The sequence below is a fragment of the Elephas maximus genome, chromosome 5 (assembly GCF_024166365.1).
Source record: "Elephas maximus indicus isolate mEleMax1 chromosome 5, mEleMax1 primary haplotype, whole genome shotgun sequence".
NCBI classification, from domain to species: domain Eukaryota; kingdom Metazoa; phylum Chordata; class Mammalia; order Proboscidea; family Elephantidae; genus Elephas; species Elephas maximus.
The window spans coordinates 60,913,715-60,933,270 of NC_064823.1; the positions used below are offsets into that span (position 1 = coordinate 60,913,715).

The following is a 19,556-nucleotide window of genomic DNA, read 5'->3' on the forward strand; positions in this document are numbered from 1 at the left end:
TGCCTTTGGTCCACAGTTAAAGGACGCTCAACAGCAGTGGAGCGTTGTACGGATGCAGCAGAAGAATGTGAAAAGACTGAAGTTATTGCAAGTATATATCTTAAAAATAGAGAAACGTTCTGTGAGAGGCCTTTATGTAAAATTAATCCTGCATATGCTTTTAGTATACTCAGTGCACATTTCCTATACTTGAAGTACAGTATATGAAAAGCAGACTAATAGGATTCTAGTATACTATATTCTGGGGGAACACATTGAATAATGAAAAAAAGTAGAGGAAGATGTGCCGGAAGAAAAGGAAAAAACAGAAAGAGAGGAGAGAGAGGAGGGAGAAGGTGGGGAGAAAGAACTAGAACTGTTACTAATAATCCTGATTTTTTTTTTTTAATGTTACATCCATGTTAGTCCCACAACATTACAGTTGCTCCTTGCAAAGGGAGTCCTAAAAAAGAAACAGTGAAGAGATTTTATCAGGTGCTCATATGGAGGTGCCTCGGTCTGGGTCGTTGCCCAGATTGAGCCCCAGAGAAGGAGTTGGTTGATAAGGAATAGATGACATTGTTTTTATAGGACTCCTGAAAAAGCCCCCATTAGGTGCCCTGTGCCTAAAAGGGCCAGTTCGGTGCTCAGGCACGTTGCCAAAAGCGAAACCAGAGGCAGCTTTAGCTGACAGTGTGCGGCTAAGAGTCTGGATCTGCTCTGGGATAAAGGTTGTTGTGGTAATATGAGTGTTCCTGAAATCACTGATTTGCTCCAGTGCTTGTCGTGTTGGCAAAGTGTCAATGTCCAGAGGGGTCAAGTCAATTGACGAGGTGGAAAACTGTTTATGGGGGCTGTCGTCATCTGTGCACAAGCTATTTACACGTCTATGGAGGTGCTCCAGGTCAATTTCCTTGTCATCCTGGAGATGAAGAAAAAGAAGATAAGGTTCTCATCAGTACTAGCTCTCATGGTATTAAAAAAAAAAAAAAAAAAGTAGTTCAGCAAACATGATATGTAATTAACTGAACTTTGGGGTTTATTCGTTTAACAAATATTTATTGAGCACCTAATATGAGCCAGGCACTGTGTTAGGTTCTGGGGGTACCAATATGATTCTAAGATGATCCCTGTCCTCAAGGTTATCTATAATAAATATTCTTCTTTCAGTAAAAATTCTAAAGTGAGCATACAACACATGCAACTACAAAGATATGGGAGCTATAGACGGGTGATTGCCATTCTCTAAGAGCAGGGACAGGCCTGGAAAGAATTTAAAAAGAAAAAGTATAGTTTGAACAACTCACACCCACTCCCCTGACCCCAACTTCTTTACACATGCCTCCTCCTGTTTCAGGGTGTCTCATGCCAAGCTGTACTTTTGTTCCTTTCCACCACTCATTCTTTCGTAGGCCAGAGATGTAGGAGATTGTTTAGAGAGGGTACCACTCAACACAAAAGAGTCAGCTTCTGTTGTGGGATTTCATACACTCTAGCTATCTAACAGTGCATCAGGCAATTTCGTGAGGTCAGAGACCTCTTAAAGTCAGGATATGTGGGTGACAACTTTAATTTACAGCCCATTTTAGGTTAAATGGCTCCAAAGCAAAGATACTTTGAAGTATGCTAATGCATCTTGGTAAGAAAGGAGTTTAATAAATAAAAAAGGAATAAAATCTCAGATTTTTGTTGTTGAAACCAGTTCATAAATATCTTAGGATTTTCACTAAAAAAATAAGCACTGAAGCCCAATATTTGAAAAACAAAACTCACACGAAATAAATTTGTCCTTGTTATCAGTCTTACTTATGGCCAAGCACAATAAATTAAATTTATGAGGATTAAAAATATCTATTAATCATAAGAAGAGAAAATACTTGTTCTTGGGATCCAGATTAGCTGTCCTGAGTTAGAAAGGAGCATGCATTTTTTTCATGGTGCTATTATAGTGCTCCTCAGTGAAAAATATTTTGATGTGCATCACTGTTTTTCCTTCTTCTTTCTCATTTCAAAATCCAATAAAAAATATCCATTAATGCAATATTATCACTGAGAATTTAGAGGATTGAGAGAGATAATTTTATGGTTCCCATAGCATCTGTAATATAGTCATCCCTCAACAGATATAATAATGCAAAAATTTAATATCATATATAGTCATTCAAAATATAAGGAGCTTCAGGAGTCCTTCATTTCCAGATTTTTGAGAATATGAAATCTTGGCTATAATGCTGCATTAATGTGGTCGTTTGCATTGAATCAATGTCAACATAGATCCCTAAAGTTGTTCCACAAAGCAAACACTACAATAAAACCTGAGTAATTTTTAACTCATACTCCGCTAATTTAGAATTTGTGATGATTCAAACAGGTAGAAGTCGAAAATTTATCTTTGCTGAGCCAAACTTTTCCTTATAAACAGTGCTGAACAATTTTGAATATAAATAAGGTGGTAGGAAGGAATCCTTAGACTATTTGAGAAAACGATGTTTGGAAGAACACACCAGCATGCAAAAATTCATATGCAAATGGAAGTCATTTTGATTTATGCACTAAAGCAGTTCCACTGAGGACCCTGGCTACGTATCAGTTAGCTACTGAAAGTTCAACTTACAGTGAGTATTAAAACTGTCCTTTGAAACTATCCAGCAAATTAGATCATTCAGCAAACTCTGGCTGTTTTCTCATTTCCGTTTGTGAAATTTTAGTGGTATGATTTCATTATTTAAAATATTTTCACTTTTTTGCTCTAGTGGAAATAAATGACTCAAATAGTTAAACTTTGGATTTTCTCTGATAATTTATAGAACCCATATTTTTTGATGAAAACAAGGCATATGCCTCTTTAAAAGAAATTATTATGTGTACTTTTGCAGTTATTCTTTCAAAGCTCTTGAAAAAAATGAATGTGGCTCTGGAGTCAAGCTGAGTCCAGAGCGAAGGACAAACAGTGAATTCTGGATAGTTCTACAACGTAGATTTGGTAAGTTTGGGCCATCAAAGAGCCAAAACCATAACATCATTTGTAATAGGTTTACAGGTAGATAGAGAGAAATGGCCACTGGTGGTGAAGAGAAAATTCTGATTATTTAATTTTAGGATTGCTCATCTCCAGGCAAACAACTAATTGAAATAAAATGGTAAGCATCTTTGTGAATTGGTCAAGGGAAACAGAGCCTTTAAAAATCATGGGATTAAAGTCTATCCTGTGATCTGGAAGAATTTCAAGGCTGCGTATAACACACGAATTTGTTAGTCTTTAGAACACTGTAGTCTCCTCTTCATTTAGCTAGATGTCCTAAAGTGGACATTGGTATTTGTTTTAGCAATTTTTACATTTCCCAAATTTATTTTCAATCTTCAAGGAAGAAATTTCCCATGAACTACCTCTAACTCATTATCTTCTTCCTGTGATTATCCTGCCCGGAAATACAGCCTGATTGTTGGTTCAACTTAGGAAGGTCTCAATCAAGTACCTCTTTTGATGGGACTCGGGAGCCCTTCCTCTTGTTCCACCACGTCTCCAGCATGGCTATAAAGCAGGAGAGGACAATTCCAGCAGCCAGGATACAAAAAACCCCTGCAAAGCTCTTTATGTCCAGGGCACCTCCTTTCTGCTTTGTGTCCACTGAAGAGTACAGGTCACACTGGCCGTTCTTAGGCCACCATTTGTGCTTCAGGATGTCCATGTCACCATTCTGCTGAAGCTCCAGAATCCTTAGGGTAAAGAACGCAACCATGTGTTACTACAGGCATAGTTATTGCCTTGGCCCACAACACATTCGTATATAATTCCACCTTTAAGGGATGGCAGTTGTCAAGTCGAAATGAATCTATAGATCAGCTTGCAGAGGCAACGCTAGGAAACCCAAAACAATATTGCTTTGATTTTACAGGCATCAAACATTATAGTGATACATCCATAGAATCAAACATTATGATGATACGAATGGTTAAAGTCAACAGACTTGGCAGCCAATCAAAAGGTTGGAGGTTTGAGCCCACCCAGAGGTACCTTCCAAAATATTAGCCATTGAAAATTCAACAAAGCACAGTTCTACTCTGATACACAATGAGGTCGCCATGAGTTGGAGTCGACGCCATGGCCACTGCTCTGTTAATTGTCAAAGTTGCTTCCCTCCCTCCTTCTCTCCTTCCTCCTCCCTCCCTCCCTCCCTCCCTCCCTCCCTCTTTTTTTTTTTTTTTTGTTTCATTCTATAATTCTAACTATTTCAGCCCTGGTTTGTTGCAGTGCGTTTTCACATTTTAGAAGCACCGTTTTTATGTGGTTTCAAGCTGCTGCAGTTCTGTGCTCCTTCCCCTCAGAACGGTACGCTGGATCCTAGTGCTTTTACGAAGAACGTTTCGCTGCTTAGAGCAAGATGCTGGCATAATGTCACCCAGCATATGCTACACACAAAGAAATTCAGTTAAAAAGACTTCTATTATTTAACACAGTGTGGGAGAAAGCCTTGGGACAAGTTTGAAGTTGATAAAATATATCGTTTTTGGTTTTCCACACAGCTGATCTAATTTCCCTTTTAATGCCAAGGGGAAAATAATCTTACCTTGGAGAGCAAGGAGAAAAGTTGACTAGAGGCTTTCAAAAGTGGTTAACTGCAAATAAGAAATTTCCTCAGCCCCCAGCTGCAAAGACTGCAGCTTTTTAAGTGTCATTTCCACAGAAGTTTTATTTTCAATTCCAAATACTCCTCAGACCCACCTGAGACCTGCCTAGCTTTGGCCCTCCTCCCAGGTGCACCCTTTTCACAGGACAAGGAGGGTCAGGCCATGTGCTTGCTCACAGTCTGCACCACCCTCAGGATACCCTGGAATTTCCTGCCGAAAGAGCTCAGAGTGTGCTTCCCAGGCCTGTTCCTCAGATACTTCCTCCTGAGAGCAGGCCCCTCAGCTAAGGGTGGGTGCACCATGAGTCTAAGGGGTGGAGTTTGCAGAAAGCATGGACAGAGGTCAGCTGTGCAAACTCAGTGTGGGAGACCCTTCATTGTGCATGACAAGAGCTGAGGTGGGAAGAAGCAGGGCCAGAGGCTGACTCCCAATGCATGGGTCGGTGCAGAACTCCAAGCTGTGCAAATTCAAAATTCAAACCTGGCCTTCTAGTGATTGTGCAGGTATATCTATCAAGATAAGGGAACAGAATATATTTTATCTAGCGTTTTCTTAGCTTGATTAATCGTTTTTACATAGTTAGGATTCGTGTACCTGTCTTCGTACTCTTGCTCCAGATCTTTGATTATTAGCGGTGAGACTGCTTAGAACTTTAGAGAGAAGAACTAAAGTATCTAAAAAACCCATTGCCACCGAGTCAATTCAGACTCAGAGTGACCCGAAAGGACAGAGTAGAACTGCCTCATAGAGTTTCCAAGGAGCTCTTAACCACTAGGCCACCCGGGCTCCAAGGGGGGTAAATTATTCACTGTAGGTGATAACCTTTTCAACTGTTTTATCCTATCTACATCTCTAAATGACTGTCTTAGTTATCTAGAGCTGCTATAACAGAAATACCACAAGTTGATGGCTTTAACAAAGAGAAGTTTATTTTCTCACAATAAAGTAGGCTAAAAGTCCAAATTCAGGGTGTCAGCTCTAGCAGAAGACTTTCTCTCTCTGTCTGCCTTCTTCTCATCAATCTTCCCTCATCAATCTTCCCCCAGACTAGTAGTAGCTTCTCTGTGCAGGGACCCCGGGTCCACAGGACGCGCTCTGCTCTCGGCACTGCTTTCTTGGTGGTATGAGGTCCCCCTGTCTCTCTGCTTGCTTCTTTCTTTTGTATCTCAAGAGATTGCCTCAAGACACAATCCAATCTTATAGGTTGAGTCCTGCCTCACTAACACAACTGCCACCCATCCTTCCTTATTAACACCGTAGAGGCAGTATTTATAACATATAGGAAAATCACACAATACCAGGAATCATGGCCCAGGCCAATTGATACACATGTTTTTTGGGGGACACAATTCAATCCATGACAACGAGCAAAATGAAAAAGGGAAGGAGATTTTGTGTTGGTGATGCGGTCAATACTCAGCCTGCGATAACAAGAGTAAGACCAGCCTGAGGAGACCTGGTCTGTGGTGTTTGGCTATTCCCACCGTTCACCCTTAGTGCTCCATGCAGACTATATCCAGGCCTTCCGGGATCAGCACTGTGCTGGAGCCTTCCCCACACCTGTGCCTTTCCTCCTTTCTTCTAATGAAATTGATTTGTCTAGTGTTACGTTTCCTCAGAGTGTTTCACAGAAAAGGCAGAGCATTTGATTAATTGAATTTACTAAGACGATTATGAATACTAACGGATTACATTTTACCCTTACTCCAGCCTCTATTCAGACAAAAACTTTTGTATTTTCAGAATTCCAAAGGTCCCTAGAGGGACTCTTCGAGGAAAGGGTACCGTGGTCATTAACTTTGAGAACATTATCTTGGAGATTTACAAATATGTTAGCCTGTTAAAGGTTCTTAGAAGTCCAACAGAAAGACAACCTGCATAGTTTTCTTTAATTCAGCATTTTCCAAACTTATCTGACCTTCTTTCCTCCTTTCCTTACTTTTTGCATAACGTACATTAATAACCTGGAGCTAGGACTTTGAGGAACACACTTGAGAAATAATGTCTTAATTCAAAGAAACAACTACTTATGGGGATTTCTGGCACTGTGTTAGGGATCTTAAACATATGTAATCATAACATCAAAGTTGCTTGCTGGCCTACCCATGAATGCCCCATTCAACAGAGGTTGTAAAATCCTTTATGTGTGCTAGAATCTTCAGTTTGGTGCTTATTCAGGGCACCATTGGACACCTTGAAGGAAAAAGTTAGTCATCTCTGAAAGATTAATTTTTCTTAAATTTGAAACTATAGGCATATGTAGAAATAAAAGGAAACCACAGCAGCATTTATTTATGAGAATATATGTGGGCACGTCGTCGATGGCACTAGAAAAAAAAAAAATGTGGGCACAAAATGAGGTCCTGAGTTTCCCTACCCTCCTACTGCCACCACATCTTATTGGTCAGTATCTGTGGAAGTGTAAGATTTTTCCTTCATAGCACTTATTTATTTGTGGTTACTTGATTAATGTCTGTCCCCCTTTCTGGAACAAACGCATAGCATCCTCCATATTGCCTAACACAGAGCAGACACATATTTATTGATTCAATGTGCTCAATAGTTTTTGGTAAATGGACGCTCCCCTTGGGCCCTACTCTTACTTCTGATCATTGATGCAATTTTCCAATTTATTCCATTGCTTCCGTGTTCATCTATCCATTCAATAAATATTTGAAGAGTGACTTTGTGCCAGGCATTTCCTTGGATACAAAGTTTAGGTTTCACTAGGACCTCACATTCAGCCAGGTTGACCTGGGCAACGCTGTGAAACTTTTTTTTTTAACATCCTCCATTCATATTCACTCACTCACTCATTCATTAATTTACATATTCTTTCAAGACTACCTGTTGTCTACTCCTGAATGCCTCCTCCTCAGTAGTTTTGAGATCCTTATGTTCCATTCAATTACTCTGTCTTTTTGTTTTTTCCTCCCATTTTCCCCAGTGCAGTGTTTTTTCCTAGATCCGGCAAATATTTTAGCTTAAAAAGTAATTATTGAAGTATGTACACTATACTTCATCTCTTTCAATTTTAATAGGAATTAGGGGCCTTAAGTCAAAAGAATTTGTTTTATTGCAGAATTTTAAGTTCAGCAAACTAGGTGATGGGTGTTCACTATGGGGACGGAGTCAAAGGACTTCTCTGGTGCCTTCAGGGATCATCGCAGCACATAAACCTCTTTATAAAGTTGATCTCATGGTCACTGGCGCACCAACCAAACCAAACCCGCTGCTGTTGAGTCGATTCTGACTCATAGCAATCCTACAGGCCAGAGTAAAACTGCCTCAAAGGGTTTCCAATGAGCGGCTGGTGGATTCGAACTGCTGACCTTTTGGTTAGCAGCCTGAGCTCTTGGCCGCTGTGCCTCCAGGGCTCCCCCTGGAGCACAGGTGGCTAAAAAATTGCAACAGGGCCCCACCTTGGGGTACACAGAGCAGCTGAAGCATAGCCTACAACGGATTCTAGGAATAAAGGCCAGCATGGGATGGGAGTGCTGGAAAGGAATGGAAGTGTTCTCTAAGCCTAGAATTCATAAAATATTGCTACAAAAGCTAATGCACCTGGAAATTACATCAGAAAGGTCTCCCCACACCTCCTTTTTATTATTAAGAGGTACCTCTACTTTAAGGCTTAGGTAAAGAAGGTTTACCAAAATACAATGCACTGACTTAGACTGAGGGAATGGATACTTACATAAGTGAAGAGATATTTTCTCTTTTCAGATGTTAAAAACACAACTAGCACTTGTAAGTGTGACTTAAAAACAGACCTAAAGGAAAGTTTAGCCTTTTTATTATAAGCAATATTGTTGTGTGTGTGTGTGTGTGTGTGTGCTTACCAAATGCAAGAATGTAGTTGCAAAATTCTAACGAGCAAAAGAAAACAATAACTTTTGCCTCCATGGAATGATTGAATAGTGTTGTATGTACAATATCCACAAGATGGCAGTCTTTGCTCACAGAAAGCAAAATGTTACTGCCGTTATAGTTACCCTCCTGAGAATTTGAAATGCATGTAGATTTCTTGGTGCTGTGAAGGTTTAAAACTATTAGGAATGTAGCTAGGTATTAGAGTATGACGGCTGAAAACCTCTTCTTGGAGTGTAGCCAGAGAAATTCCTGCCATTTTACCCTAAATGATAATAATAATACTAACTTTTGAGGGTTATTGTGGTGAGAATAAATGAGGCCATATATAAAATCATCTCTACCATTGTTTGGTGCTTGGTAGACTACCAATACTCAAAAGCCAAAATTATTATTGTCAACATGTGTGACTATCATTCTTTCTTTGGAAGTGTTCTGGTACCAGTAAAAGCTGCCCTTGAGTTGATTCTGACTCATGGCCACCCCAGGTGTGTCAGAGTAGAACCACGTTCCATAAAATGTTCTATGGTTGATTTTTCAGAAGTAGATTGCCAGCCCTTTCTTCCGAGGTGCCTCTGGGTGGACTCGAACCTTCAACCTTTTGGTTAGCAGACAAGCATGTTAACCATTTGTCGAGTTATACTCCCATACAAATCAGTGAATGACTGAGTCACTGACAAGAACAATGCATTTCCTTCTTTTGTCCAGAAGAGTTAAAACATCTGCAATCTCATTGAGCAGAAAAATCTTGGAAGTCCATAAAAGCTAGCTTCAGTTTCAAAATGGTTAATAGATCAATTCTGCATGCATTAAATCCTTTATTGCTATAAATGAGCAAATTTCAGGGGAAGGAGGTACGGAAGCAAAAGCAGGAGGTTTCGTATTCAAATAAAAATGCTCAACAGGTTTGAGGCATTCGTCTTGAAAATCTTTTTGCTTACTTTGAAAATAATAGGCTCGTTTGTGTGTGGGAATTGCAGTAGTTATTGACCACTTGCCATCTTTCTTTAATCATTACTGTAGGAATCGATTTTTAAATTAATTTATTTATAACAAAACAGGTTGCTGAAAGATGGAGGCAAAGTTACCACCTAGGTAACTTTGATTCTGCCTTTGAATACTACAGCAGTCTAGAGACTCCTTCCTAATTTTCCTGCAGTCATGGCCTTGGGTAAATCCTTGGTGAACCAACTGTAAAAAAATACTGGTTAAGAAGAAGGACACCTGTCTTCTCATTCATTTCTTCAAAGAAAGAGCTTGGGGCAATCAGAGATTTTTTTTTTAAAAGTGCAGGAATTTTTTTCTTGGACTAGTTCTGTGCAAACTCCTGTGACCCTCTTGTGATTGGGAGTCATGTTTATTACCCCAGAGAGATAATTATATTTACTTTTGAGGGTTATTGTGGTGAGAATTAATGAGGCCATATATAAAAGCATCTCAGCATTTAGTAGGCTACCAAAACACGAAACCCAGAATTCTTACTGTCAGCATCATGTGACTGCCATTCTTTCTTTGAACCTATTCTGGTACATACTTCTTACCAGTGCCAGTACCAGCTGCCCTTACATTCATAGGAACATGAACAATTATGATGAAAAGGACCACAGACATCATTTATTCCGTTCACCTTTCCCTCCCCCATTCTTTATATGAGGCAGTTAGTCTCCAAAATTTTCACATTACAACACACTCAAAAATAATCTGTACAGCAAAGCACACTGGGGTGATCAGAGGCTGTTTGCAGCCAGAGATGTCAGGACTGGGGCTCCAGCTGCCTCAGGCCTTGCCTTGGCTGTCCTGTGGATGGAAGGGATCAATATTTTAGCAATATCCTAGTATATCAGCCAAGACACATCTGTTGGGAAGCTGTGATTAGAGATTAAGTGACTTTTTTAGTGATTCGCACAGATACTAAGTAGTCAATTGGGCCAGAACTCAGATCTGTCTTCTAGCACATTTTCCGCAGTTACCCCATACTGCCTCTAATATGTAACTATTTAGAGAAGAGCTGACTCTTTTAGTTTTAGAGAAGAGCTGACTCTTAGTTTTAGAGATTTGTTAGAACCCAAGTAAAACTATCATCTATGTTTCTTCTAGATCTAACAATACGATTGTAGCATGAATGTGAATTTATTCATATTACAATTTGGGTATGCAAAGAAAATGTTGCTTTCCCCTATAACTTAATTGATCTTCTTCAGGAGGACTGTTCCTGCTGAGCAGTGGGAACGAAAACTAAATTTAGCGCCATGTGATTTAAAATTTAATCTGATATAATAATTTAAAATGTCTCTTTAGCTTTAGCTTAATGTACTTTAGAGAGTTACTCAATCCTTCCTATTCCTCCCCTTTTCCCTTGTTCTTCTCCAAGGTGATATTTGCATTTATGGAGGACAACATTATGTCCTCCATGTTGAGGTCTGGAGGAAAGGGAGTTGCTGGCCTCTTGCTGGTCCTTGGATTTGCTTTTGCAACTTTCCTTTGAGGTGTGATGTGGCTGGGTCCAGTCCTTAAACATTAATTGGTGACCGGTGCTAACATTTGTGGAGGCTTTAAGTTTGCTAAGTTGGCTAATGTCTTTCTCAACTACTTCAGGGTTTGTGGGCTCCACTCTGCTGACTTGACCTCCTTTGGCTCTCTGAGCTGCTGTAGACTTTTTTCCATTTTCTTCATTCAGCCCATGACTATTTTGTAGCCCTCCGGACACTACTATGGTGTCACCTTATCACTCACTGCAGAGGGTTCCGAGTCAGGTCCATTCACCACATGGGAGTAAAGGAGGCCTGGGAATGAAGATTGAACCTTTGCCTTTTGATGACCACGCTGCTCTGGCTTCTCAGCCATCTGAGGCCTTCCCTGTTGATACAGAGGCTGGTGTGCTCAGTGAGCTGCCCTCTGAGGCCCTCATGGGAAGGGAAGAATCAGACCCTCTACCTCTGGTGTATCTTGCAATCTATCAAATGCCCCTCCACTTGCCCTTGTCACATCCCCTGCCCTCTGCTACAAACTGGCTAGAAAAGACTGACTTTCCTTTCTACTTCTTCTTAAATCATAGGTCTTCAGGCTTTTTGAACCGTAATAATGAAAGGGAATTCTTGTTACCTAATGATTGAAACTTTATGATCTGAGACCTTCAAGTATCTCTTTGATTTGGAAGTACTGAGGCAAACTGGAGGTAGGGATTGGTGAGGATGGACGTATACTCTTTTAATATCTCAAACATATTTTTATTTGTTACATACTTATGAACCTTATGTAACCAAAATTAGAAAGATATTTAGGATAGAGTACCACTACTTATTAATGTTTAATGTCACTTGTCATTGAGAAAGGAATTTGGGAATATCTGAAAAAAAATTATGTTTGAACACAGTGAGTTTATCTATTTTGGCCCAGAACAGCCACATTATTAAATTTGTTTACTGGGTTCTCACAAAATTTTCCTCTCCATGGTTACTCAGAAAGAATTAATAATACTATGCAGACTGTTTTCAGGAAAAAGTCAGCACAATAGGTTTTTCATTCATTCATTATTTCTTTCATTCTGGCCTTGGAAAATGTAGGTAAACTCTGATTAAAGCAAAAGCACTTTTCAAAGATTGGATTTAAGGGTTCAATTAAGTGTAGTGGTGTTCTGATTGGCATAACTGATATCTCAATTTGAACATCTGAGCTGTAAAAACAAATTCTATCAGCTTCTTATTAATTGGGTGTTAGTCAATTTTTTTTCTTAAGGAAGATCTCTTAGTCAGGAAGATCTCTTAGTCATCAGCATTAGAAGCAACAAATATTTATTGATAACATCTAATACCTTGCTAATACCATACAGCCTGAGGGAGACACGGAAGCTATTTCCTTTGTTTAAATTGAACTTTTAACTAGTTCTTACAGCTGGTTGAACCAAAAGCCAGTTGCTTTAAGTACAATCTGATAAGATTGCCTGAGATCATGTAGGTGAATAGTACTTCATGACATTCTTAATAAGTTCATGAATATTATCTTACATTCCATAAGCTAATATGGTTTTTAAAAGGCCAGACAGTAAATATTTTACACTTTAAGGGCCATGTGGTATCTGTTACAACTTCTTAACTTTACCTTTGTAGTGCAAACGCAGCCATAGACAATATGTAAACAAATGGGCATGGCTGTGTCCTAATAAAACTTTATTTACAAAAACAGACTATGAGCAAGATTTGGCCTGTTGGTTGTAGTTTGCAGACATGTTTTAGATCCTCACAATAAATAACTCTATGAAGTTCAGAAGGCTAAAGGACTTGGTCAAAATCCTATCATTAGAAAGTATCAGAGTCTGTTTTAGAACCAGAGGTTATGACTCTAATTCCAGTGCCCTTTCAATTAAGTATACGAGTGCTCAACCCCTCATCTTTCAGTTTGTCGTACTGTGGTGGTTTGTGTATTGCCGTGACACTGGAAGCAAAGCCACCAGTATTTCAAATGCTAGCAGGGTCACTCATAGTGGACAGGTTTCAGCACAGCTTCCAGACTAAGACAGACTGGGAAGAAGGACCTGGTGATCTACTTCTGAAAAAATTGGCCAGCGAAAACTTTATGGATAGCAGTGGAACACTGTCTGGTATAGTGCCAGAAGTTGAGGCCCTCAGGTTGGAAGGCACTCAAAAGGAGACTAGGAAAGAGTTGCTTACTCAAAGTAGAGTTGACCTTAATGACTTGTACGGTGTCAAGCTTTCAGGACCTTCATTTGCTGATGTGGCATGACTCAAAATGAGAAGAAACAGCTACAAACATCCACTAATATTCGAAATGAAATGTACAAAGTATGAATCAAGGAAAACTGGAAGTTGTCAAAAGTGAAATGGAACACATAGAGATCAATATCCTAGGCATTAGTGAGCTTAATGGACTGGTATTGGCCATTTTGATTTAGACGATCATATGGTCTACTAGGCTGGGAGTGACAAATTGAAGAGGAATGGTGTCAAAAAGAACATTTCAAGATCTATGCTGAAATACGTTGTCACTGATAGGATAATATCCTTAAGCCTATAAGGAAGACCAGCTAATATGACTATTATTCAAATTTATGCACTAACTACTAATGCCAAAGAAGAAGAAATTGAATATTCTTACCAACTTCTGTAGCCTGGCATTAATCAAACATGCAATCAAGATGCATTGATAATTACTGGTGATTGGAATGAGAAAGTTGAAAACAAAGAAGAAGGATCAGTAGTTGGAAAATTTGGTCTTGGTGACAGAAGATAGGGATCGCATGATAGAATTTTGCAAGACCAACTACTTATTCATTGCAAATACCCGTTTTCAACAACATGAATGGTAACTACATCTGTGGACCTCCCTGGATGGAAGACACAGGAATCAAATTGACTACATCTTTGGAAAGAGCCAATGAAGAAGCTTGATAACATCAGTCAGAACAAGGCCAGGGCCGACTGTGGAACAGACCATCAACTGTCCACATGCAAGGTCAAATTGAGCTGAAGAAAATTGAAACAAGTCCACAAGAGCCAAAGCATGACCTTGAGTATATATCCCACCTGAATTTGCACATCATCTTAAGAATGGATTTGACACATTGAACACCAATGACCGAAGGCCAAATGAGTTGTGTGATGCCATCAAGGACATAATACATGAAGAAAGCAAAAGGTCATTAAAAAGACAGAAAAGAAAGGAAAGACCAAAATGAAACTTGCTCTTAAATTTAAAGTAGTTAAAGCGAACGAAAGAAATGATGAAGTAAAAGAGCTGAAGAGAAGACTTTGAAGGGCAGCTTGAGAAGACAAAGTAAAGTGTAATGAAATGTGCAAAGACTTGGAGCTAGGAAATGAAAAGGGAAGAACACACTCAGCATTTCTCAAGCTGAAAGAACTGATGAAAAAATTCAAGCCTCAAGTTGCAATATTGAAGGATTCTATGGGCAAAAATTGAACAATGCAGGAAGCATCAAAAGAAGATGGAAGGAATACACAGTCACTGTACCAAAAAGAACTGGTCGACATTCAAACATTTCAGGAAGCAATATATGATCAAGAACTGATGATACTGAAGGAAGAAGTCCAAGCTGCACTGAAGGCATTGGCAAAAACAAAGCTTCTGTAATTGATGGAATATCAATTGAGATGTTTCAACAAACGGATGCAGCGCTGGAGGTGCTCACTCATCTGTTCCAAGAAATATGGAAGACAGTTTCCTGGCCAACTGACTGGATGAGATCCATATATGTGCCTATTCAAAGAAAGGCGATCCACCAGAATGCCGAAATTATCTAACAACATCATTATTATCGTATCCAAATAAAATTTTGCTGAAGATAACTCGAAAATGTTTCCAGAACTATATTGAGGGAATTTAAGCCAGAAATTTAAAGAGGATTCAGAAGAGGATGTGGAATGTTGGATGTAATTGCTGATGTCAGATGAAAGCAGAGAATATCACAAAGAGATTTACCTGTGTTTTATTGACTATGCAAAGACATTCGATTGTGTGTAAATTATAAAAAATTATGGATAACATTGCAAAGAATGGGAATTCCAGGACAGTTAATTGTGCTCATGTGGAATCTGTACACAGACCAAGAGGCAGCCATTTGAACAGAACAAGAGGGTACTGTGTGGTTTAGTATCAGGAAAGGTGTCAGGGTTTTATCCTTTCATTGTACTTATTCAATCGCTATGCTGAGTAAATAATCCAAGAAGTTGAACTATATGCAGAAGAATGAGGCATCAGTATTGGAGGAAGACTCACTAACAACCTTTGATATGCAGACGACACAGCCTTGCTTGCTGAAAGTGAAAAGGACTTAAAGCACTTCCTAATAAAAATCAAAGACTACGCCTTCAGTATGGATTACACCTTAACATAAAGCAAACAAATTCCTTACAACTGGACCAATTAGCAACATCATGATGACTGGAGAAAATACTGGATTCATGTTACTTGGATCCACAATCAATGACCATGGAGGCAGCAGTCAAGAAATCAAAAGACATATTGCATTGGTCAAATATACTGTAAAAGACCACTTTAAAGTGTTAAAAAGTAAAGATGTCACCTTGCGGACTAAGGTGCACCTAACCCAAGCCATGGTATTTTCAATTGCTTCATATGCATACAAAAGCTTGACAGTGAATAAGGAAAACCAAAGAAAATTTGACACTTTTGAATAATGGTGTTGGCAAAGAATATTGGATATAGCATGGATTGCTAGAAGAATGAACAAATCTATCTTAGAAGAAGTACAGCTACAATGCTGCTTAAAAGCAAGGATCGCAAGACTTCGTGTCACATATTTTGGACATATTATCAGGAGGGACTAATCTATGGAGAAGGATATCATGCTTGGCAAAGCAGAAGGTCAGTGAAAAAGAGGAAGACCCTCAAGGAGATGGAATGACACAGTGGCTGCAACAATGAGCTCAAACATATCAATGATTGTGAGGATGAACTAGGCAGTGTTGTGCATATGGTTGCTAGCTATCAGTCAGAACTGAATGGATGGCACCCAACAACAACAACGATAATAGTGCATGTCTTAGTTATCTAGTGCTGCCATGACAGAAATACCACAAAGGGATGGCTTTAACAAACAGAAGTTTACTCTCTCACAGTTTAGGAGGCTAGAAGTTCAAATTCAGGGTGCCAGCTCTAGGGAAAGGCTTTCTTTCTCTCTTGGTTCTGGTCCTTGTCATCAATCCTCCCCTGGTCTACAAGCTTCTCAGCTCAGGAACCCCAGGTCCAAAGGATGCGTTCTGCTCCCTGCTCTTATTTCTTGGTGTTAGGAGGTCACTCTGTATTTCCGCTTGCTTCTCTCTTTTATATCTCAAAAGAGATTGCCTCAAGATACAACATAATCTTATAGATTGAGTCCTGCCTCATTAACATAACTGTCTCTAATCCTGCCTCATTAACTGCATGTTGTTGTTAGGTGCTGTCAAGTGGTCCAGAATGAAACACCACCCAGTCCTGCACCATCCTCACAATTGTTGCTATGCTTGAACCCATTGTTGCAGCCTCTGTGTAAATCCATCTCGTTAAGGGTCTTCCTTTTTTTGCTGACCCTCTACCATCACAGAGGTAAGATTTACAACACATAGGAAAATCACATCAGATGACGAAATGGTGGACAATCACACAATCCTGGGAGTCAAGGTCTGCCCAAGTTGACACACATTTTTGGGGGACACAATTCAATCCATGACAGTCTATGTTATTAATATGTGTGTGTCTTTAAATGAGTACAGAGATACCATGTTTTGAATTTGTATTTGAGGCTACATTGAGAAAGAATTTCATGTATACACCATATATTGATAATGACAGCATAATCCTTCAAGTGAATTTTGCATTTCCTTGGTTTGTCTTGGACTATCCATCTGGCCATTTATCCTCAGATTAGGGCTGTCTTATGTACTCTTTTTTATGTACCAAAAGAGTGCCTTAATTACTCAAGATCAGATCATACTAGTTGTCTGAGGCCTACATTTGCGGGATCATCTTCTGGGTAATGGTAGCTTTAGCTGTAAAGCAAGGAGATATGAGAAGATGCTACACTGCTAATAAGAATTTTCAAGGAAGTGACTGGTTTAATAAGAATGAATAAGACAATTGACTGAGGCAGAAAAGGTGGTACGCCTTTTAATCAAAAGATGTAGAAATGTTTTTTAATTAAATCTGACTAGAAGTACTGTAAATTAACAAGGCATTTTTCAGAGTTGGTGAAGACATTACTATGTACAATTAAGGAGAATGATGGTGTGTTAGCACTGGAAGAGGTCTGGAGATGAGATCATATTTAACTACTGCCCACTGAGGTGAAGAGACTTGCTCAGCTCCCTTATGCAGGACCCAATCAACGGGGCTGGATTTAATTATACTCTCAGTTATTGTTGCGGGCTGCCTCATATCAGAGACCTGCATAAAAAGAGGTTTCCTGTGTTGCTTCAAATCTGATGCCTCACTTTCAAATTTAAATAAGATAATTTGATAAAATCTTTCACTGGTCAGTTCTGAACTTACTTATTAAGAACGTAATAACTAATGTCTTCCTTCCTAAGGCAGTCATTTTTCTGCTTATGGGAAATAAACTGTAAACTTTATCCAGAGTACCTGTTTTCTAAAACAATAACAACAGTAATAAATGCACACCCAATGCTGCAAAGCCTGTAAAGCACTCATCAAAAATGTTTCACATTATTTGATTTACTGCTTAAAATAATCCTGTGAGGGGACAGTTACATTTATTTATATTTATTGCTCACCCCCTTATTCTTGTAGAAGGTTTTAAAGAGGCTGGCTTTTTTAGGTTCTCATTTTACAGCTGAGGAAATTGAGGCTCAGAGGAGACGAAAATTTCCGAAGGCCAACAGCTGGTAGTGGTGCAGACAGCTCTGAATCCCAGGGCTTCTGATTTCTGTGCTTTTTCCAATAGCCGATCAAGATCTTTTTATCCCTAAGGAACACCTCTATAAGTGGAAGCTGCCTCTTTATTTCCTGCTTCTTTATTAACTGAGGGTTTGACTACTCAAGCCCCTTGGAAAACGCATATTCCATTTTATCCACTTGCAAACATTACACTCCAACTAACATGTCCAGATGTCCCCAGAGAACCATATGAATATTGCATGAGTTCATTAATCTCTCTGTGATTAGAGTAAACGTCAGATGAATTCATTATCAGGAGGCACTTAGGGGACTTCAACAATGTTATCAAAACAAGGAAGGGTGCTCAAAATGAGGAATCAGTGCTCAATACCATGTCTTTACTAGTGTAAGTAAAAATATTGTGAAGTTTCCAATCTGTATTATGTAGGCTTCCATAGCTACCCCATGAACCTGTTCCTTAGAGCTTAAACAACACCTTCAAAAGGTATGATATGTATTAAATAACTATTTTGAGAAGCCCTGGTGCCACAGTGGTTAATCATTTGGCTGCTAACCAAAAGGTGGGCAGTTTTGAATCCACCAGCTGCTCACTGGAAACCCTATGGGGCAGTTCTACTCTGTCCTGTAGGTTTGCTATGAGTCAGAATTGACTTGTCAGCAATGCGTTTGGGTTTTTTTTTTTTGGTAACTATTTTGAAAACTGTGCATTATTTAATCTTTAATGCTTAAAACAATTTTTTTTGCCTTAATCTTTGATGAGATGCTTGTTGTCCTTACGAATCATCATATTGTACGGATATGTTATTTGGTTGAAGATGAACCTTGAGTTGAAATACAGGGTACCCGTTCAAACTGATCTCTCTAGGTTAGAGTCATCCCCTTCCACCACAAGTCTTCCACTGTCTAATGGGGCAAAATTAGCCTTGTTCACAGGGAAGCAATTGCTTGAAAAATCAAATTAGTAACATGACAAATCTCAAGATTTTGGTGACTAGTGAACTTTAATTATTATATATTTTATGTGTTTATGCTGGCAGTAAAAGTCAAGCGCTCATTATAGAAATGGCAGACATGATCTTTCATAAAATGAGTGCTGGGCGGCAAATGAATAGATAATCAGGATAATGAAAGCAAGCCAGAAAGATGCTGAAGAGCTGAAAAGGCCCAGACAATGGCTCCCACTGAGATAGAGGGCATAATTGCAATTGGAAAGAGAACACTTTTGGTGATCTTTTAAAATGTCAGCTTCATCCTTAAGCTCAGTGTGATATTTGGGTTATAGGGTAAAGGGGAAAAATTCTTTCATTCCACAGTGAGAAGCTGGCAGTGATCATCCCGGCTTAGAGTCACTCTGCCAGCAACACACTATCTTCTTATGCAGCCCTTTCAAATGCATGTTTGAAAAATTGTCATAAAGTCAAACTTATTTTGCTTAGTGTGTTGTATATATTTTATGAAGGTTTTTATATCTTGGAGTATGACAACTAAACCATAAAATAAGAGAATTTTGGAGTGTGTGTGTGTAAAATGGGATAAAGTTTGTGATATGTGTTCTTGAATGGCACAGAGTTAAGGGAAAGATTATGGAAAAGGATGCTTTTTGAAGGCAAAAACATTCTTCTGAGCATTTAAATAAACCCTGAACTTTCTATAAGTTGAATCACAATTTAAACATAAGGAAGGAATTCATT

The 19,556-nt window shown here is 39.1% G+C and overlaps 1 protein-coding gene across 1 annotated transcript in view; it reads right to left on the bottom strand.

Moving 5' to 3' along the window:
- Positions 1–410: 410 nt before the first annotated feature.
- Positions 411–19,556, bottom strand: part of GRID2 (glutamate ionotropic receptor delta type subunit 2) — a 1,658,713-nt gene continuing 1,639,567 nt past the window's right edge. The window contains exons 15-16 of the mRNA XM_049885711.1: positions 3,456–3,696; positions 411–901 (exon numbers count right to left, since the gene is read on the bottom strand). Coding sequence (XP_049741668.1) covers positions 479–901; positions 3,456–3,696 — 664 coding nt within the window. The 3' untranslated portion in view covers positions 411–478. The remainder of the gene's footprint in view (positions 902–3,455; positions 3,697–19,556) is intronic.